This window comes from Heteronotia binoei, chromosome 13 (genome assembly GCF_032191835.1).
Source record: "Heteronotia binoei isolate CCM8104 ecotype False Entrance Well chromosome 13, APGP_CSIRO_Hbin_v1, whole genome shotgun sequence".
NCBI lineage: Eukaryota > Metazoa > Chordata > Lepidosauria > Squamata > Gekkonidae > Heteronotia > Heteronotia binoei.
The window spans coordinates 49,071,482-49,094,762 of NC_083235.1; the positions used below are offsets into that span (position 1 = coordinate 49,071,482).

At 39.6% G+C, this 23,281-nt stretch overlaps 1 protein-coding gene across 2 annotated transcripts in view; it reads right to left on the reverse strand.

Annotated features, from left to right (window-relative positions):
- Positions 1 to 6,455: 6,455 nt before the first annotated feature.
- Positions 6,456 to 23,281, reverse strand: part of PRKCA (protein kinase C alpha) — a 281,994-nt gene continuing 265,168 nt past the window's right edge. For both annotated transcript variants that reach the window (XM_060251984.1, XM_060251985.1), the window contains 6 exons: positions 20,877 to 20,939; positions 17,843 to 17,981; positions 14,062 to 14,142; positions 11,664 to 11,771; positions 10,218 to 10,358; positions 6,456 to 7,858 (listed from right to left, as the gene is read on the reverse strand). In XM_060251984.1, coding sequence (XP_060107967.1) covers positions 7,694 to 7,858; positions 10,218 to 10,358; positions 11,664 to 11,771; positions 14,062 to 14,142; positions 17,843 to 17,981; positions 20,877 to 20,939 — 697 coding nt within the window. In that variant the 3' untranslated portion in view covers positions 6,456 to 7,693. The remainder of the gene's footprint in view (positions 7,859 to 10,217; positions 10,359 to 11,663; positions 11,772 to 14,061; positions 14,143 to 17,842; positions 17,982 to 20,876; positions 20,940 to 23,281) is intronic.

Genomic DNA, 23,281 nt, shown 5'->3' on the forward strand with positions numbered 1-23,281 from the left:
TTTTTCTACATACCTGGGAAGTCCCCCCAAGTTTACAGGAAAATCTGTTTAGTGTCAATGTGACCCCAATCTGCAGATACAGATATCTGCAGATGGGCGACACACTTGAGAAATAGATAGTTGATTAAATCAACCAATTCTATCCCCTCGTCTGTAACAAAAGCTTATGTTCTGAATAAAACTTTGTTGGTCTTAAAGGTGCCACTTGACTCCTACTTTGTTCTAACTCAAATTTCGGTTTGCCATAACCTTCAAAAACAGACACTCTTCCACAGAATAAGTATCAGCATCTTTATTCATACTCATTTGCTTTCAAACTACTATTAATATTTAACAAAAAACATGTCATGCAAACAAGATTAATCATTAAAGGGGGAAAGTGCAATAATTGTACATTAATCTTGCCTGCAATAAGTTTTAGATTTCCCTCTCCAAATGTATGGCCTCTCCATATTTCCGACAGTACCTTGCGGTTATTAATTAGAAAACATTCCCCTCTGTTATAAATACAAATGTTGGGCCTTAAAATGGTATATATAAATTGTAAAAGGTTATTGATTCCGACATTTATTAAAATAATGATTACACAGTAAATAGCATGACTTGAGAGGTCTCATGCATGCATGCTAAAAGGTTATACTTTGGAGATTGCAACCTGGCAATAGCCTGTGACCTGCATATTTTAGACTTTAACTGAAGCAAAAAAAAAACCCATTTCATTTTGTCAGCCTGACTTGTGTATTCCTCTAGGTAATGAAAAGGTAGAATATCCTCTGAAACTTTCTGGGGAGTAGTTTATAGTATTCTGTCCTCTATTCATACCAGAAACATAGTTAAACATACCAGAAACAGTTAAACATCTTCAGCCCAATTCACTTAAATGGAATTAGTCACTGGTTGCTTACAAATCAAGACAGCAAATTCTTGTGGATGTAGGTGCATCCTACCAACGAGGTGCACAGCCAGTTCCCTCTCCTGCAAAGGCTTCCCAGCTTACTTCAGTAGAAAGGGAAAGTATGCACATGCCAAAAAGCGGATCAACAGCAATGCCTGTTTTGTGCAGGAAGTGTTGAGGCATATACAATGCCTTTGGATAGGGAATAAAACATGTGTGCTTGTGTTGAAAGGTGATTAACTGAAGTGTACAAATCACTTCATCTAGTAATTCTTCATCTTGCCCAGTGTATCAATGAGGGTTGCATAGGAGAAATCCCTGGTAGAATATGTGCCCTTTGGAGAGGAGATTCTGTACAAAAGAACACATTGGAATTAGGCTATGGTATGCTGTGCAAACTGAGTTCCTGGGTATCCTTTTTGGCATGTCAAATCTCTCTTCTAGAGGCAATCATAATGCCTAGTCACAGAAGAAGCCCAGAAAATCTCAGAGCCAAACTGAATTACCAACTGAGGGAGATTTTTGCAGACATAATCAACTACTTTCAAAACCATAGCTTCTCCTCTCTGGCAGCTTTATTATGCATTGACATAAATTCCCTTCACAACTGGGAAGCTTTGACCTATAGTAATCAGTGCTCAAGACATCTATTTACTCAGTTTGAATCTTAGTAATAGGAAAATTGTGCCTAATGAATTTTGCAAAAGCAGCATTTTCAGCACTCTATAGGATTTTGCTTGACAACAGCTAAACATACACCAGATCCCACAAGAAATGTATTAGGATAAGTTTGGTTACTGTTCAGCAGAACTATTAAAGTTGTATAAAAAGTATAAATAGTATGGCATTTCCAGCAAAATCATGTAAATTGAATAACTGGATCCCATATTAAAAAGTTTAACACTTTTAAGAGAACTCTTCACATTGAAAGTGCACCAGGAACAATAACTAAACAGCTCTCACAATAGTCTGTGAGGGAATAAATATTATAACTCCCCATTTTACAGATGGGGAGACTGAGGCAGAAAGGCTTAGTACCTTACCCAAGGCCACAGAGGGAGTCATTGGCAGAGCTGAGAATAGTAATCCATTGTTCCTAGATCCCAGACCTGTGATAAAACTGTGGGAACAGCTATGCCCCCTCCCACTAAATATTGTCATATGGGGAGGGCTTAAGTGCATGCTTGCTTGTTTCACACTATAAGGCTGTATAATTGCCAAGCTTCACTAGCACATTTATCGGTTGATAGGAAGTAATATAATAATCTGTTACCAGTGCTATATCACAGTCAGTTCACTTATACGTTTTAAATAGGTTTTGTTATCAATTTGAAGGAAAGAGAGATTTAACCACTAGAGTTTGTATTTGACTATACTGCAAGTAAGCAGTTCTTTGTCAGGTATTAGGAACTCAAGTATAGCTATGTCCTGCTTAAAGATATTTTACATATGTAAAGAGGTCAACAAAAAGCAATGATGATAATTCCAATGGCAACATGAAGAACAGAAATTACGTGTATACATTTTTCCAAATTCATTGGTGGAATAACTTCTGTAACCCAAATACTGTAAATATTGTCTCCACCTCACATACACTGTACTGGCATTTTGGTGTTGAGCTTGACTGAGAGGGAATCTCTTGCATTTTGATGACCATATATAAATAATCATTTATATGCTTGTCCCTGTGGTACCCCATTAGGGGCTTGAAGTTTCCTGGTGCAAAGCTCTTCACTCACAGGAGACTGCTGATGGGAAAGCACATGGGGATGGTATAAGGGAAAACAGAGTAACACATTGAATATACAAAAACACCAAGTTACATCAGGCTTAGCAACCTTAGACTTTCTCTACAAGATGTGCTTTGTTTCTTGTGCCCCACAAAAGTAACCCCTAAAAGATTGGAGCAGAAGTCTGTGACATGGATAGCTTACTAAACTGTGATAATGATTATCAAAATATGATTTAATTCCAGAAACTATTTAATGCTGAAGCCCTGTCCCCCCCCCCCCAATTTTAAAGCAAATTGAAATGTTGACTTTTAAGAGGATTTACAAAACAAAAACTGTTTCCAGTGTTAAGAAATGGTTAAAAAATACCTGATGTCGGGGTGCTAGGAGAAAGCCAGGAATTCTAACAAATTGCCTTTTCTCTCTCTCATCTTATTAGATAAAATGGAGGAGGTGAGAACATGCTTTGGGTGCTATAAATATCTAACTATATTAATTTCTACTGCTTTGTTAAGCTTTTATGGTTTTGTATAAGTGGTGACCTCCCAGCTATAAAAAAAATGAAGACTGTCACACTTATTCTAGCATTAAATAAATCCAGTCTAGAAGAACACCCCATATTATATAAATGTAGGTAATTTAAGAGTAGAAAATACTGTTTTCTACTAAACTGGCAAACTCTAAAGCAAGCAAAAGTGCTTTTGAAAATATGTTTATGTTTGCTGGGAGAGGAACTAAAGCAAATTACGTACTTTTTTGTAATGCATAAAGCAGATTAAAACCTGAGGTTATAACTGAGATTTTAGTTGTGGCCCCCAGACAAAACCTATTCCCTGCTGGCCAAGTTTAATTATTATTAATAACTATAATTCTTGTTGTTGCTGTTATAAAATATATTTCCATATAATACTAGAAATCAAAGTCCCCTGTCACCATCAGCTACTTGCCAGTCTTTCATTTGGTTTTCCTGAATGATCATTCACAAGGTTCTGTAACACTTTTCTACAGATTCCTGAATGGCGATTCAAAAACCCTCTGTATTTCCTTTCTAAAAATGCCCAGTACTCACAGTCGCTCTAACACTCCAAATTGTGGATTGTGAGTTCCTTGAGGGCAGAGGTCTATCTTCCTTTTTACTAGAATAAAGTAGTATGTACAGTGATGTCACTATACATATGACCTCCACCCAGCCTGTCTGGCATTCCCACTGGAATGGTTCTCACAACTCAGGAACAGAGGGAAGAGGGAGTTTCGGTCAACAAAAATACTTTGAGGTAGAGCTTCCTTATCAAGAATGCTGATGGACAGCATCTGAGCCTCATCACAGCCACAGTGGTAAAAATGTGTTGAGTAAATGGGGCATTTTTTCCAGGTTGTGCCAGTTATATATTATCAACCAAGCATTCAGTCTGAGCATTCAATATTATCTGTTCAATAAATATACTTTCTCAAAAACTGCAACAATGGCTTAGAAACAAAGACAAATGTGAAAAAGTTGGTGTCAAGACTGAGCTGGATGGTGTACAATTTAGATTATAAAGTACCAATAGACTTATCTAGACAGTTAAACACTTTTTGCTTGAAAGTATGTTAGAATACTTTGTTTAGATGTTTCATTTTTATGCTATTTTCTATTTTAAAAACCCAATAAACTGGCATTCTCTATTTGGAAACTCCTATTCATAGTATGCTTCTTGTAATTGCTTTCCAATGACATATATGTGTTGTAGCAGTTGTAGCCCCTGATATCCCTTTCTTAAAGTGATTTTCATGACAGATACTGCCACCCACTTGACTGGCTTTCAGCTGACAACCCAGAATAGACTGAGTGAATAACTGCTGATCTGGATAAAAAGGACACCAGAAGTGACAACACATTTATGCAAGACAGTTTAATCCTCTGTCAGTATGGGGGAGAAGAGCAATTGCAGCAAGTGCTATGCCTATGTCAATGCCACAAGTGGTTACCAGAAGGCAATATGGATATGTGAATTAAAATGTGGCAAAAATGCATACTTTTGTAAGGTGTAGCACAACATAAGCTGATATTAAAAAACTCTGAAAATCCTATAGAAGAGTTAAACTGGAGGAGGGGTAGTATGCTACTTGATGCAAACATCAAAATCATCTATTAGTAATTAATTTTGAATAAACTTGTAATTGCTATATCTTCCCACCTTCCTATATGTAGAGAGCTCCTTAACTATATCAACTAAAATATTCTATACTTACAGAATAAGAATGTTGCCTAAAAGAGATATTTCTTTGAAGTCTTCATTGCCTTTATGGAATATAGCTTATACACAAGGTTTCCTGCTTAGATTTCGGGGGAAACTATGTATATCATCATATGTACCATGCACCTCTGTAGTTCATCACTTACGTGTGCATCTTGAAAAACTATGATCAGCAAAGGATTCTAAACATATGTATAGATGCTGCAAAACAGACATCTGCATGGTCCCACACATGACAATGTGCATAGCTGTATATATTTGCCACACTGCTAATTTATTCCTATGAAGATAAAATTTAATGTGAAGTGGTCCTTACACAGATCCTTAGAGTTAACACAGAAGAAAATGATAACTATTATTAAATTAAGCAAGAATTTTCAAGAAGGGGGCAATGAAATAGTTTGGCACAGTTCAGATATAGTGTATAACAGATGTTATAGTAATCTGAGAACCTCTCTTCTTCATACTGTTATTTGCAGAACACATACAGGACAATTTCAGGTGGGTAGCCATGTTGGTCTGAAGTAACAGAACAAAATTCATGCCCAGTGGCACCTTTAAGACCAACAAAGTTTTATTCAAAATCAAGGTATAAGCTTTTGTGTGCACACACACTTCCTCAGATACAGTGAAATAGAAGTTACCAGTCCGTACATATAAGCAAAGGGTGAGCAGCAAACTAGCATATAACATAACAAAGATGTTTAACAGATGCAAGGACCAAAGCTCACCCTCTACCTAAAAGTATGGACTGGTAACTTCTCAAAGGTCTTAAATGGACTGGCTTGAACATACAGGACAGTTATTCTTTCCCTTTTTGGTAATTAATAGGCATAGCCACAGCTCAAAAGAGGGGAAATATACATGGTCTAAGCATGCAGGCAGCTCTTTTCATACTTTACTGTTCAAATCCTCCTTATCGCAAAAACTCCAAACTGCCTTTTGAATTGCCTGAAGTCAAAAAGAAGTTTTGGAATTTGGTGCAAGAGTAATGTAAATGCAAAAATCTGCATGAGAAACTCTGACCGATTTCCCACTAAACTTATGGCTCCCTCTCCTCCTCATCACCTCGCTACTGCTGGACCAGTGAGTTGCTCAGCCTCTCTTCAAGTTCCCTTCGCAGCAGGCAGGATCCTTTGAAAACTGGTTTCTGTCTGCCGTGGAGGGAACTTGAAAAGGGGCAGGGCAACTCAGGGCAGCTTGTGCAAAATCCAGAAGCAGCCTCACAGGAAAAAGGAGCAACGAGACTGAAACAAGGTGAGTGGGAAATCGGTCTTTCTCTCTTTATCAGTTTGGAGGTTTGGGGAGAAGCTTTTAAATAGGAGAAAAAAATACTGAGCACCTGCATGTGTGCCATGCAGCCCTCTTTCATTTGTGGTGCAAGTCCTGTAGAAAGCTAGTAGGTACCCATCATCATTTTGCTGTAGCTATATGGAGGAATAAATGAGAGATTGCCCTAAATGATCAATGTTATGCAGGCTCTCAAAAAACAAAACAAACCCCAAACCCCAAATCATAATGATAAAACATTAAGCTAAATCTAAATAAAAGGCTATCCAGAACAAGAACCTTCACAAATACAGCACAGCTGTGTCTTATAAAAATTATATCATCTTTATATTTGATAAAATTATCCATAATATAGATCCACTTAATGCTTATTATTAAACATGCAGAATTCATTGCATGATGCTTATGGAAAAATGTTTTTGTCATCTTCAATCAGGATTGGTTCAACTGAAGGAAAACATCTCCCACTGATTGCCATTCTCCCTTTGTTCTAGTCTGACTCCAGGGCTCCTAAACCAATGTTTAAACACTGAATATATATATTTATTAACCTGCAAAAGGCTTGGAGTAACGATGAACTCCACATTTCCATGAATTTACTGTGCAAGTGCTTTCATTACTCAAAACCTATCATGCGGCTTGCTTGATAAATAAGTATAAATTGAAGGGGTTGGGTGCTTGCAGATTTGTTTCAGAGATAAAGTCAAAATGTTTTATCATGTAATGTTACAACTGTCTTAATCAGAAATGTGAGTAAATTAAGTAGTAAAATAGTAGCTGGAAATCACAAAATCTCATGGAGATTAAAAGTAACACATATATCAGTATTTGGCAGTTTTCAGTTAATCACAGGTAGTAGTTAACATCAATCCCACATATCTACTTTTCCATTACAAACTGAGGTTTTGTTTCAGATATTTGCATCTCCTTTGATTGACAGATTTTAAAAGATCTGGTGGATCAGATTTGTCCATTTGTTTGTTTCAAAAGGCAAGTTTTCTCTCACTTTGACCTGTTCTTGTCAATGTTCTTTCATTTACAATAATTTTATATCAATCCTATTTTATTATTAATCAATCATTTATTTGTGACACTAGCCAGACCAAAAACAAAACTGGTCAAGAGGGCTGTGCACAAAATAGTTCTGATCTGCTTAATTTTTTAAAGAATATTTTCTTCAAACTTACATGGTACCATTACATTTGTTATCAAGTTTATAAGGAGATAAAGTCATTGAGTCATTGAGAAATAGGGTACAAATAGGGTCAACAGAAGTTATAAAAATGCACTGACAAAGACTAGTTTCATAAAAGTAACCTAAAAGCAGCAGTGATTCCTAAATGAATACAATGGGGTGCTTGTGTGATGATCTTTAAAGACCACACACTCTTTGCTTGTAAACCTCAAAATCTTCATTTATTTCTTACCCCTACTTCCTACTCCTACAATTTTCAGACCCAAATGGAATCAACAAGGCAAAGGTCTAAAAACTCCAGAGTTAAGGACAATTTTTCACTGTGCGGTTTCCATGTCTATCACTTTCATACTATGTTCTGCAACATGGGATGAACAAACTGTGGGTTGACATAGGAGAACCCTTCAAAATCCGTTTGGTCTATATTAGAAATAACCAGCTGATCAGGTGGTGTTAACACTGGCTGTCCTCTGGTAAAGAATTTGTCAAAGTTTTCGGCACCCTTGCCACACTGTAACGCAAAAAGAAATATGAGTACAAAGTTTGAAAATGGAATCTATTTAAAGTAAGGTTCTGTATGTTATATATATAGTTCTATATTTGATAGACAGGCAGACAGACAGTTCTATATGTTATACTGTTGGGGAAGGGCACTAGTTGCATTGAACTACATCACTCTATGCCGCAAAAACCTAACATAATAAACGAAGGATATTATATTGTTGAACAATAATAAGCTGTTCCAGTTGTTTGTAGGCACTGAGCTCAAAATACAGGCTTTTCTCTACACGTATATGTTCCCCCTCTTCGGCTTGGAACAATGTTTGTAATACAAATAAAGATTCAGAAAGCGAGAAGCAGGGAGAGGTGGAAAAAAGCAACTTTAACTTTAAATGCATTCTCCAAGTTGCTGGCTGGCTTGGCTTGGAGAAGTGATTTAAAGAGACAATAATAAGCTGTTCCAGTTGGGCCGATGAGGTGATGGAGGCTTTGAGAGCCACACAATATGTGTAAAAGAGCCACATGTGGTTCCTGAGCCACAGTTTGGCCACCCCTGCATCAGGTCCTATGTTATTCATCAAGCCCTACAAAAAGGTGATTGTTCTGCAAGCAAATTAGAGGATAGTAAGTTATTTCACTGCTTGGTATGCATACATTTCTACCCCATGTTCAATACAGTAATGGGATTAATGGTCGATATATGCCCTAAATATTTCACTTTTGATACAGTTTATCTTTTGGCTGGGAGTTATATGCCTATGGAAGATTGCAAATCACCTGAGAAATAAACTTCCATGAGGATCAGGTGGATGTGGTAAGGCTTTGTTTGGCATAGGTAATTCATAAGTAAATCTGCATAGGATCATGTTTTTATGATGAAAGACCCATAAACCATGGAGTACCGAAACATCTTTTTACCAAGTTCTTGGAAATGATAATGGACAAGTATGACACAGTTTGCTAACCAGAAGGCAGGACCTTTCTATGTATGCAGAACTACATGTAGACATACTGACTGAGAAATTATCCCAGCAACAATTATTACAAGAGTATCTAAATGCTGTAATGTTAGAGAATACTATTTAACAGGCCAGATTCATGATTCTTTTTATAATCTGTTTTGACCAATTCTTTAATTTACTCATTTCAAATCCATGTTTGGCTGGTGACAAAAATATATTGAGTGCTTATTCTGTGGTCCTAGAGGCAGGTAAGGGAGCAAGGGGAGAACAAACTGAACAGAGCATGTGACCAGAGAGAAAACAGGCCATGTCTTTATTGAATACAACCATAAGAGCATTAGCACAGCACAGGACATGGATCCAGCATCAGCTGATCTGCCTGTCAGCTGATGGCACCCAACTTCCCCCAGCCCGCCTGTCTGCTGGGGCAGTGGTGGCAGGGGGAAATTTTGGCCCTCCTCTTTGCCTGACAAAGCCAATGTCCAGCCTGAATGGGGCCAAATAGGAATGAAAAGGGGTTGGGCATCTTGGGTTTTAAATGCCAGGAATGCCTCCTGCCTGCATCTTTTGGCTGTGTGGACCAATGTTGACCCTCCCTTTATTTTATAGTTTGTTTAGTGATTTTAGGTTTTGTGTGAGCTTACTTAGGTGAGGGGCCATTAGGGCACAGGGAGTGGTATGTCTTGCAGAACACGATATGTATTCATGTCATTGCCTCTCCTTCTGATGATCCTTCAACTGTCTGTCCACTGCCAAAGCTGGAGCCAACAGCAGCAGCTCCAGTTAAATAGGAAAGGGGTAGATTGGCATGAACACTCCACTTTCCAGATTCTCTTGGAAAAGCTACCTCTCCAGCTGTTTTCAGATTTATCGATAATTCCCAAATATATCTGGGATTTTTTGGGGGGATTTTGTTTTCTTAAGAAAACCTGGATATATTTGGGATGCCAAAATATACTCCAAAATACTGATGTGTGCCTTATTTTTTGGATATATTTCTGGTTTGGGTAGATCTGAATGAATACCCCTAAACCATTCCCCCTTTTTCTCACTCCTTGCTCTGTGATAATTTCAGGACTATTGCTTTTGTTTCTCAGAAAGAAATGCTTAATTTTTGTATGCAACAAATTATCAACTGTCTGCAAATCTACATAAAATACAGCTGTAGATGAGAAAGAACTGTTTCAAAGACTTGAAAGAAATGTGGCTCATTATTGCTATTTTAGGTATCACAACTCTCAGAGCAACATAAATGGATTTTCCTTGTATCCTCCCTTCCACCAGCAGTCTTTTTTCACCCTTCGAATAATCATGCCAGAGGTTATGGGACCTGCATATATTAAAAAACTGTTTCACGGCATTACCCTAAATAGCTTACACTTTACTGCAAATGGAAAGCTTTCTTACCACTTTAGGTTTGAATGGAGGCTGTATTTCTCGGTTCTCCAGTTTCTCCCAGTCAATTCTTCTGAAGAATGCATGTTCTCTGATATCTCTCTCCCCCTCTGACCCACAACCAAGACGTTTGGCAGGGTGTTTAGTCATCAACTACATATCAAGGACATATCAAATGATGGAAAGTGATTTTCAAAATGGAAGGAACATATATCAATATTTCTGGACTTACACAAAAAGTTGACATGACACAATTCCCTCTTCCCAAAGAAGTTCATTTTAATGCAACACAGTTTAAATTTTTTCTTTCTGCTTTATATGGGACCAGGGCTTATTATTACGGGACCAGGACTTATTATTAAATCCTGAAATTCCTGAACCAAAAATACACAAGAAAATCACTGTTACAAGTTGTTACTGCAATTTCCAGAATGGCAGATGCAATTTCCAGAATGGTAGACGCAACTCTGACATTATGAAAAACACTCCACCCACTCCCGCCAAGAAAATCCACATTGTTTTCTGTGTTCTATTGCTTTCAATCATCATCAGGAGGCATCTTATTTTTCTTTTATTCTCTTGGTTTCTCAGGGAATGGCATTTTCCCTTTCAACTGGATCCTTAAAAGAGATCAGGAGAGTGCTCCACACCAATCACCATTGGAAACAAGCCCCAGAGAAGTTTTAAGGCTTGCAGCAGCTGCTTTAAGTCTAATGACATTTTCAGAGGAGCGAGAGACCCCATCCACCATGTTCCTGGCCTGAAATGACACCAGGGAGTGCTGTTTCCCTATTGAGACTTAATGTGTACTGATGGGGATGTCAGTACTTCCAATAGGGCAAATAGCAACCTCCAAGACTGTTTCAGTTTTGAAAAGTAGCACGAGGTAGAAAGTTTATTTATCCTCTCTATAAGTGTTGTGGTTCTGATCCCTGGGAATAGACTTTTTGGCAGAGAACTCACATCACACTTCTATTTCAAAGTCCTTGTGATGGACCCATGTGGGACCCAAAGATCATGTGACATGTAATTATTTGTTTAGAGGACTCATATTTTTTCACATCACTAGAAAATGCATGTTCAGGGCAGTTTGTATCAAGTCATTGATGAGATAATGAATTAAATACTCGAATTTGTGGTGGATCTGTAACTGAAATCAACAGATATAAATGTCTGTGTGTGGACCTTGTTCTTATCTATGCTGTGACCACATTATAATCAATGTAGACCTGATTTTCAATAAAGCTTAGTTTCTTCTTTGTGGAAACATTCATTTGACATTATCTACCTGTCTCCCTATAAAAGTAGTTTTTATTTTTGTACGCAAACCAGACTAAAAAATGAATTTACAGTTTTCAAAGTTTTGCCCACAAAAAAAAGTACAGAATGTAATTGAGCCAAACTAAATGACAGTATACCATGTGGAAAATGCATCTCATATAATAATCATAAACTTACCCCCTTACAAATGGACACAGCTTCTTTGGACATTGCTTTTGGATAAGAAACATTATGTTCCATTATTGACTGAAAGAGCTCATCTTCATCCTCACCATCAAATGGGGGCTGTTAAAATAAAAGCAAAATATTAAATAAAAGCTAAAAGAAGGCCAACAAAGTAGTGCCAACACATATTTCCCTGGGTAGGGAATTTTAGGGATCTGCACTTGAGGAAAAATTCTGTAATTTTTTGTATTCAGATTTTGGGAAGTTTCCATAGCAGTATTCTGGATTATATGGGTCTCCAGTACCATTCAGAAATTCAGATTTGAGGCTTCTCCATCCCCAATTCTGAAAATATCTTGGTTTATTATTTCTTGTGGGAACTCTTTATAGTCTGGAGCAGCTCTTTGACAAGTATATGACATTAACATTTCAGGGAACCTAGTCCTCCCTATTCACTAAAGATCACCCAAGTTTCTAGTAAAGTGGATAAATGGGTCCAATTCTATGAGCCCCCGAACAAGGCATCCCTAGCCTACTTGTCTCCATTGTCTCTATGGGGAAAAACTCCACGCTTTAGGCAATGAAGCCAATGGTCAAAATGTGAGTAATAGAATCAACAAGCCCAACAGAACCAATGTCAAATCAAAGAATCCAATCATGATGATTGGGCAGACAGTTCTAGGACTACCCCTGAAGTCCAATCCCTTTGCTTGAGAGAGTTCCCTCCCTCCCATTGCCTGGGAATCCTGTAAAATTGAACATAAGAACATAAGATAAGCCCTGCTAGATAAGACCAATGGTCCATCTGTTCTAGCATCCTGTCTCATACAGTGGCCAACCAGTTCCTCTGGAGGCAAAACAACAGGGCAGAAAGGCCAAGACCTTCACCTGATGTTGGCTCCTGGCTGTGGGATTCAGAAATTTAGTCCCTCCAGATTTAGAGGTTTCCCTCAGTCACCATAGCTAGTAGCTGCTGATCTGTCCTTCATGAACCTGTCAAATCCCCTTTTAAAACTGTTTATTCCTATGGCCATCACTACATCATCTGGCAGCAAATTCCACATTTTAACCACTCTCTGTGTAAATAATTGTTTTCTTTTGTCAGTTTTAAATCACCACCACCACCACCACCTTATATTTCTATCCTGCCCTCTCCACAAGCGGACTCAGGGCAGCTAACAGTCAGTTCAAATATACAATTACAATTTAAAACCAATAAAATACAACAACATTTAAAAAAATTTCGTGGTGCTGTACAATTTTGATATAGGTGGGATCTTTCATTTCTGATAGTGCTCCTATAAAGATCATAGCTCCTCAGCAGTGTAGGGTGGCAGTCCTCTCCTGGTTAGATGTTGAAGGCATGTCAAAATAATTCCATTTCGCAGGCCCTGTGGAATTGAGAAAGATCCCGCAGGGCCCTTATGGTCTCCAGGAAGGCATTCCACATTTCTGGTGCTACCACCAAGAAGGCCCTAGCCTGTGTGGAACACAGCCTGACCTCCTTTGGTCTGGGGAGGGACAGTAGGTTTTGTGTCCCTGAATGCAGTGCTCTCTGGGGAACATGTGGAGAAAGGCGGTCCCATAAATAGGCAGGCCCCTGACCATAAATCTACTGCCTATCAGATTCATTGGTATTCTGGGAAATGGAGATTCATTGGTATTCTGGGAAATGGTATTCTGGGAAATGGAGATTCATTGGTATTCTGGGAAATGGAGATTCATTGGTATTCTGGGAAATGGTATTCTGGGTATCCTTGAATTCTGGTATTCTGGGAAATGGAGAAAAAGTTATCTTGGCCACCCCATGCATAAATTTACAAACCTTTATCCTGTCCCCCCCTTAAATATCTCTTTTCTAAACTTAAAAATCCCAGACTCTTCATCCTCTCCTCATAGGAGGAAAGTGCTCCAACTCCCAATCATCTTGGTTGCCCTCTGGGGTACTTTTTCCAGTGACCAGAACTTAACACAGCATGCACCAAAGATTTATGTTGAATTTTGTATGTTTAACTCCTTTCCTAATAATCCCTAACATAGAGTTCACCTTTTTTCACTGCTATGGCACACTGGGTTGACATTTTCATTGAAGTATCTACTACAGCACTAAGATCTGAGAACTTTAAGAGAGAAAGGATGAAGGGCCAAAGCACATAGCTGCTGTATACAAAGCTCTATCCATGCCATAGTTTTGTCCAGAGTCTAATCTGCTTTTATGGAAGGTTTCTAGTAAAATTGTTGCATTTAAACAAATTTGATAAGCTACTTTGAGCTAAACTCTGTCATGTAGTGTGTGCTTTCTCACTGCAGGCTTAAATACCCAATATCAGACCATAAGCACAAAGAAACACATTGGTGATTAAGGCTGATGAACTATTTCACTATACAAAGGAATTAATGCGAACCTTACCTGACCAGCAAGCATCTCATATAACAATACACCGTAGGCCCACCAGTCCACTGACTTTCCATATGGCTGATAAGCAATAATCTGTAAAATGCAATTCAGATAATTTTAAAAGGCTTAAACTTTGTTCAAACAAGGCAAACCAAACATATACCTGAAGAGATTTACAATAATGCAAGGAGATTTACACTGCAATTCTGAACATATACCCTTCCAAACCCACTGGATGTTAGAACTGCACTATTAGACATGTATGTGTAAATTGGCATCAAACTGCAGCTGACTTATGGTGACCCCTCATGGTGGTTTTCAAGGCAAGAGATAAACAGAGACAGTTTGTGATTGTCTGCCTCTGCAAACTGACCCTGAACTTCTTTGGTGGTCTTCCATTCAAGTACTAACCAGGGCTGAGCATGCTTAGCTTCTGAGATCTGATTAGATCAGGCTAGCCTGGGGATCCAGGTCAGGGCACTGTTAGACATTCAGTCTCCATATTTATTTAATGAATTAAAATATCTGTACCCTGCCTTTCCTCTTGATTTAAGGTGGCTTACAGGTAATAATTAAAATATTAGAAAAAGAAGATGAAGAAGAATATATTGGATTTATAGCCCGCCCTCCACTCCGAAGAATCTCAGAGTGGCTCACAATCTCCTTTACTTTCCTCCCCGACAACAGACACCCTGTGAGGTGGGTGGGGCTGGAGAGGGCTCTCACAGCAGCTGCCCTTTCAAGGACAACCTCTGCCAGAGCTATGGCTGACCCAAGGCCATGCCAGCAGGTGCAAGTGGAGGAGTGGGGAATCAAACCCGGTTCTCCCAGATAAGAGTCCGCATACTTAGCCACTGCACCAAACTGGCTCTCCATGTTAGATAAGACCAAATGTTAGATAAAACCAAATAAAAGTCTCAAATACTTCCTCCCTCCCAAAGATGCATGCTGTTCCTGTATTAACTCCAATGGGTAAAACAATTGCAAAGATTCTGACCTGCTATAAATTGTTTAAGTTCTACATTACAACATGGTTTATTAAGTAAATATAGTAATGCTACAAAGACTGAGATGTCTGCGCCAAGCAAAACTATAATTCTCACAATCATCCAATTGCAGCGGGATAAATAATTCAACTAGAATATTGCTTTTTTTTGGCTACAGAAACCATTTTTGTTTGAAGCAAAAAAAATAAAACCTTTGGAAACTGCTGTTGTTTCAAAAGATGGCAACATCTTAATATGAAAAGAAGTATCTAATGTATCATCACTGGAATGATTTAGGGAAACTGAAGTTACACTGCAAATGCAAGATGGCTATGAAATTACCCTTATTCTTTCTTTTTAACAGGCTTTCAAAAACTGATTTAAGTGGAAATCCTGAATTCCTATTTAGGTGGCTAAATTTTATAACATTTGATAGAGATCTTTTAAAAAAATAATAGACACACTTGTTAGTTTCATGTGGTTTTATTTTGTCTTGAGCGGAAGAAAGATAATACGTGAATATTTTAAATAAATATTAGATTTGCTTTCTCAACCACAGGAAATGGAATAATAATGAGCATTCCATAAACATCCCCATTCTAAATATTAAACTGCAATCATCCTGACTGGAAAATGCACAGACTTTGCCTTCCAATCCACCCTTTTTATTTAGTGTTTGCATTCCTGTCAGAATAATGTATTTATTTTGTTTCTAGTCCATTTTGCTGGCTGAGATTTAAGGTCCCTCAAATTTGTTCAGATAACTTAACAATAACATAGCCTGGTTTGTACAGGTATCTGTCAAAATATTATATTTTCCTTAAACCTGAATAGTTAGATCAATATACAAAGTTACTGAATGTGTCTGAAAAATGCCTTCAACAGCAACAGACTACAATGCACAAATAACCAACTGAGCTCTTGCAATCTGACGTATAGCATACTGGATATTCCCGACATTCAATTTATAGTGCATCACTGCATCGTGGATGACATTCAAGTCTCTCTTTCCACCCAGTTCCAGGGAGGCAGTGGAAACACAATGTGGGCTTGTTTGCAAGTGATGAAAGATTGGATGAGGACAAAACAACAATTTTATTAATCTAGATAATCTTAATTCAAAAATGATCAAAGTGGTGAAGACTGGATTGAAAGAGGATATAGAAAATATGCAATGTGGAGCTGCTCTCCTTGTTGTCCCTTAATACAGTTAATGGGGGGGGGGATAGGCAAATTTTTAATGTCCTGGTTCTGGCTGTTCCTGGAGAAAGCAGATCTGGCTACTTCCACATATGGAAGAAGGTTAACAAGAGTTTCAGTTTCATCCAGGCTCAGGATGCTACTTAATGGCAGGCAATTTAGTTAACTTTCACAGTTTATGGCTTTTGTTATTAAAATAATTAAGAAGAAGACTTCGGTTAACTTGCATACTTGCAATCATTGGAATTCGTGTATCATGTCTTCACCAGTGTTCCGTCCAAGTTGAGTTAGTGTGAGCTAGCTCACAGATTTTTAGCTTCTGGCTCACACATTTTTGACTTATCTCAAGAAAAAAGGCCCCAGAGCAAATTAATGTATGCAGTAGATCACAACTTTAATTCCAGTTGCTTATGAAGTAAAATTTTTGCTCACAAGACTCCACAGCTTAGAGGGACTAACACTACCTGACTAACACTAACTCAACATCATTCATTGATTTGGGGAACAGAAATTTATAGATAGAGGGGATACAGTAGATATACTGAAAGCTCAGAACTACTAAAGTGAAAAATATTTTAAATGTGTTCTGCAATGAAATGAACAACAATATTATTTTTAATTAAAAAGAGCTAATCACTGCTTTTTTCTGGAATTTTAAAAAGGTATTTTACCCCCACCTTCAACACTACAGTTTGGGTGGTGAATCATCAACTAAATTCCAATAACATTTTTGCAGCCAAAATATAAATAAAATGTATAAAAGCAGCCTAATTCACTATCTTGCATGTCACACAAACTGGGAGTAGAAGCTGTGTTCACACTTAACAAAATGGGTGCTATTCGAGGCACTAATTGGAAGGAAGAGTTCTTCAGAGACACAACTAATTGGGAAGTTGAATTATTCCATTTCAGGTTATAAAGAGACAAGAACAAAAAGGTGAGAACCAGAAAAAAAAGACATTTCACCTCACTGGCTTCACAATCATGGATGAGGGATAAAACATTTTAATAGTATATACTTTTATTTTTTTTAAATAAATTTTATTTTAAAAGTTTAAAATTCACATACATATGGGGGGGAAGAGAAATAAAGGACACAGCATCTCAATTTTTCACAAGGTAGCAGTGACAATGTTAAGTTAGTAACAGTTCCCTCAGTATGGGGTGGGGGGAGAGAGAGCAAATGAGAACACTTCCTGATAGTATTTACTTTTATTGATCAGGGTAATGATTAATTTCCCTTTGCGTGATGAGGCAGTACCAGCTGGCAGTTAGTCAAGACTCAGCTGTGTGTCTTCGTGCATAAAGCTAAACCCATAGTTGTTAATGATCTCCTTGATAAACACAAAGTAAGTATGGAAGGCCAATCCTACTGCTAAGTGCTCCTTCATTGTTTCTTTTTTGTAACTGCCTGTGCAATCAGAGTTTTCATTAATACAGGAACTTCAGATAAGAATATCTGCCCCCAGCTGGTACCAGCCATCACTTCTGTCACCTGGGGGCATGGTCAGCAAGGAAAGCTGACACTTGGAAATGCTCAAATGTGCCTTCTACAATTCTTTTGGGGGAACTTGTATACAATGCTTACAATCTCCAATAATAATTACCTCAGGTGCAATGTAATCTGGAGTCCCACAAAAGGTCCTTGTCGTTACGCCATCACTCATATGCTCCTTACACATCCCAAAATCTGCAATCTTAATGTGTCCTTCAGAATCCAACATTACATTATCTAATTTCAGATCCCTACAATAAAGCAATTAAAATGTTTAATATTGTTGCCAGTATGGTGATGACACTCCCTTATTATGCAGCAGTTTTAGATTACTTAAGGTTGACTCAGCCTTTCATCCTTCTGACTCAAGGTTGATTCAGCCTTCCATCCTTCTGACTCTGAGGTAGGTAAAATGAGTACCCAGCTTGCTGGGGGTAAGGTATAGATAACTGAGGAAAGCGATGGCAAAGAAAACTTTGTGATGTGATGTCACCCCATGGGTCAGTAATGCCTTGGTGCTTGCACAGGGGACTACCTCTACCTTTTTTAGATTACTTGGAATTAAGTGGTGAGGCTGAAGGGGTGAAGATAAACAATAAGCAGTCTGAAACTGAATCCATTCAAGATGGCAGTAATGCTGGGAAGAGATTCAGGGATTCACTAGCCAGGGAGTCTGCCTGCTAATGTAGTAACTCCAGAAACTCATAGTGTGGAAGTGCTCATAGGCTTGGGCATTGTTCCTTAAATTTCAGCTGATGGCCAATGGCCAGGCACCCTGAAATCACAAGGAATAACTATTGTAAAAAAGGTTATATGAGGAACTATTCTCAAAGAACCTTTGGAAGCTCCAGATAATACATAGAACGCTCTTGTCTGCTAAAGATGGGCTTCTGGGCACAATGTGAAGTGCTTCTTTTAATTTACACAGAACAGGTACTGCTTATCTCAAACAATTTCTCTCCACTTATGTACAAGCTGGTGGGGGCTTACCAGGAAGCTTCAGGAGAAGGGAGGAAAGAAACGTGATTGAACTCCGAAGCCCATCACATTTAAAGGGACTTTTGAATGCTTTCCCTCCATTGGAAATAATGGAGGATGGGGATCCTTCTTTTGGGACTCAAAGAATTAGACTTTTGGTCCGATCTTTTGAAATTTGGAGGGTTTTTTGAGGAGAGGCAGCAGCAGCTATGCTGAAAATTTGGTGCCCCTCTCTCAAAAAAACAGGGCCCCCAGATTAATTCTTTATTATACCCTACCGGGAACAGTCTCCATAAGATATAATGGAGTGCCCAACAGCCATTTCTCCCTTCTGATAGCCCTGAAGTGGGGGAAAGGTTTCCAAACTGGGGGATCCACCACCTCCAACTGGAGACTGTTAACCCTAGCCCCTTCTCTCCCACTGACATTGGCTGTGAACATCTGGTTCAAGGCTTCTCCAGTCAATGAAACCAAAACTGGGTAATAGAACAAAGCAGGAGTCCAGTAGCACCTTTAAGACCAATGAAGTTTTATTCAGAATGTTGGTCTTAAAGGTTGGTCTTAAAGGTGCTACTGAACTCCTACTTTATTCTATTGCTTCAGACCAACACAGCTGCCCATCTGGACAAAACTGGACAATGTCAGAGCAATTGTCTTTATTGGGGCCACAGTTGTATAGAGGATTCCTAACTGATCACATGAGTGTCAGGCCATGGATTTGTCTATAGAAGCCTATAAAGCTTTTAAAGTGGATTAATTTAACATCCTGCATCTTTTGTCAGATTGCTGTTTCTGATTGTTTTAATGTTTTATCTTCTACTAGTATGAGGATTTTATGTTTTCTGTATTTTGAGTAGATAGATACTGCAGAATTTAAGTATTGTATTTATTTAAACATTTACATACCACTTTCCCATTTTGTTCAAAGTGGTTCCCACAAATTAATGATAAAGCCAAACAATCCACAAAACATCATTCCTATAGATTTTACAATAATTCTAAAAGATAATTATGCCATGTAACTAGGTCAACAACAGATTAACTTAACCAAAGGCCTTTAAAACAATTCCATGGTACATTTTCTTTTGAACACTAACAGAGATGTCACCTCCCAACCAGCTAAAATGTCATTATTTTTTCAATCCAATAGTATAGTATGTGGCACTACAACATATAGTTATTAATAGAGCAGATATACCACAATCTCTTTTTTTAGGCAATACAACTCAGAATACCATACTCAACTCACCATACAGTAGAAATTGTGGGAATTGTTCAAGTATGCTAGGTGCTTTACTCTAGAACAGCGGTCCCCAACCTTTTTGGCCTCTGGACCGGCTGGCACACTGCGACCCCAGGGCTGGCAGGGCGGGGGCACCAAATTTGGCCTCACCCCCTGTGGTGCCATGAAGCCCTGCTGCCCCATGCTTCCTCACCACCACTGTGGTGCTACAAAGCCTTGCCACCCTGCCCGCGGCACCTCCTCGCCCCCCACAGCCCCATGCAGCCTTGCCATCCCCCACCCATGGCGCCTCCTTCCCCCCTTCCCCTTACAATAGTAAGACTGGGTGCCTTCTGAACTCTGTAAAGGCTAACCCCACCATTGGCAGGGAAACTGTGGCAGACCAACATAGACCAACACTGGGCGGGGGAAGGAAGTGAGAAGAAGGCAAGGGCAGCACAGCTTTTTCAGTGGCCACTGCTGCTGCAGTTTTGTGCAGTTTCCCTGCCAGGGATGTCAGCCTTTACAGAACCTGGTAGGCACTTCATGGCTCCTTCCCCAGTCTTAATATTTTAAAAATGGAGGGAGGAGGAGGTGCTGTGGGGGGGGGGAGAGGCGCCATGGGTGGGGGGCAGCGAGGCTATGCAGGGTCGGGTGGTGAGGCTGGGTGGCCCAGTTAATGACAGGCCACAGCCCGGTACCGGTCCGCGGCCCGGGGTTTGAGGACCCCTGCTCTAGAACCACTAAGCTGAACCACTGTAACTTACACTTTTATATTGGGTCATTATCCCATGGTGGAGGCATATATACACTTTCCCCTCCTACTACTCAAGACAGTCCAAAATCACTCTTGCCTACACACACAATCTCACATGTCTCACCACGAGTAACAAAACATGCACAGAAACACAAAGGAGGATTAGTTTGGGCATCCGTTAATACTCACCGATAAATGATTCCTTTTTTATGGAGAAAGAAAAGTCCCACTGAGATCTCTGCTGCATAGAATCTGAAAGGAAAGCATACCACAGTAGCTATATGACACACACTTTTTTTTTTTGCTGAATTATCTTTGCAAAAAAGTTACAAGGGCATCTGCTAACTGTGGAACAGAAAATAATGTATTGTAGGGCTGCCAAGCCCCAGGTCCAGGCAGGGTTTCTAACTCCTGGGAGGTTCATATGAACATACGAAGCTGCCTTCTACTGAATCAGACCTTCAGTTCATCAAAGTCAGTATTGTTTACTCAGACTGGCAGCGGCTCTCCAGGGTCTCAAGCTGAGGTTTTCCACACCTACTTACCTGGACCCACATTGTGCTGGTGGGGGGGGGGAACCTCCCCCAACATCGCTAGTGCAATGATGTCACCAAGAAGTGTGTTCATAAAAATGATGGTGCCCATGTGGCGCTGCTCTAGGCGTTTCTGGGAAAACTCTGTGGTCTTCCTGGACGCTCTAGCTATTTGGGAGGTAAAAACTCTATGGCACATAGGTACAATAGAGTTTTTACCTCCCAAATGGCTAGATCATCTGGGAAAACCATAGAGTTTTCTCAGAAACACCTAGAGCAGCCTCGCATGGGTGATATCGTCACGCGCGTCCTCCACATATGAGAGACTCCCCCGCTGCGGGAGGCTGGGGACTGGCAACCCTAATGTAATGTCATATGGCTTGATCTTAATGACTTTGTGGAGAAATGCCATTTTGGGTGGTCTTTCACTGGGAGTTGGCTGGAGGAGTCTATTAAACTCTAGGCAGGCTGTGGGCCTAGTCTCTTTCTCCTCCCTCCTCCCTTCCTGTCTGAAAACAGCAATTCTGAGGAGGTCTCCTAGAGAGACAGGAAGTCTTTCAGGTTGATCTCCCAGAAGGGTGCAGGAGGGTAAGCCAGTTCCTGGGCAGGAACTGCAATTTATATTGGAGATTTGGGGTGGGAAACGGGCAGTTAAAGTAGGAAGTCAATCTGTTAGTTTGGAAACAGTCTGAGGAAGGTATTGTCAAGCTTGCAACCGTCTAAGTAAAGTGCCTACCCTGCCTGTAATCCAGTTAGGGCAAGTATTATAACAGGGAGAGAAGGAGCGTTTTTTCCCTTCTTTGATTTGTTTCTTCTGTTCACTTTTTTAAAAAAATGCCTGTAAATAGTTGTATACTTTAAATAAATGTTATGTTTGTTTAAAGTGGAGTCCCTCTGTACCACATAGTTCTCCCAACCACTTTGAACGCTAGGAGTGGGTTGGGGAATCCCTAGGGAGGAGAGAAGTGACACAACAGCTGCTTGCCAACTCTCCAGGGGAGCCCCAAATATGTTTGTTTAATTTGATTTATACCCTGCCCTCCCTGCTGAGACGGGCTCAGGGCGGCTTACATCAAAGTCATAGTGTGCTATGATCACAGTCATAAAAACAATAAAACCACTTAAATATATAAGTTAAATTACATAGATTAAAACAATATACAGGTTGGTGCTAACACATTAGATGTTCCTCATAGTTCCTCATAGTTCCAGGATGGCGATATGAACCCCAGAGAGCACTGAGGTCAGCCGGGAAAAACCTGTTGACTATTCCCGGACTGAGAGAGGTGAAGTTGCAATGTACCCGCAATTGGGCCTTCTCCTCTATAGCTCCGAGCCTATGGAACCAACTTCCAGAGGAAATGCGGGCCCTGCGGGACCTTGAACAGTTCCGCAGGGCCTGCAAGACCTTCCTCTTCCGACTGGCTTTCGCTGATGAAAATGGAAATTGATAAGGAAACCGCCATCATAAAAGCAAACATAAAGTAAACATAGCATTAGCACTTTTATTAATTTAATTTAATTTAATTTTAAAACTTAAGCAGATTTTTAATTAAATGTTCATGTTGTTTAACTGTAATTTTATCTATCTGTATAGCTAAACTTGAATTGTGTTGTTAGCCGCCCTGAGCCTGCCCCGGCAGGGAGGGCGGGATATAAATAAAATTTTGTTGTTGTTGTTGTTGTATTCCAGAATTCTCCTACGGTATGTTGAAGGCCTGCCAGAAGAGAACCGTCTTATAAGCCTTGCGGAACTGGGCGAGGTCTCGCAAGGACCTAAACTCTTGCGGCAGTTGATTCCACCAAGACGAGGCTGCCACTGAAAAGGCCTGATCCCTGGTGGTCACTAATTTTGCCTCCCTCAGCCTAGGACATGTTGGGATCCAGATCTTAGTACCCTCTGGGGAAAGTGTGGAGACAGACGGTCCTCGGCCATACAAGGCTTTAAAAGTAATAACTAGCACCTTGTAACAAATCCGGTACACTATTAGCAGCCAGTGCAGTTCCTGCAGCCCTGGCTGTATGCGCTCCCACTTGGGCAGCCCCAATAGCAGCCTAGCA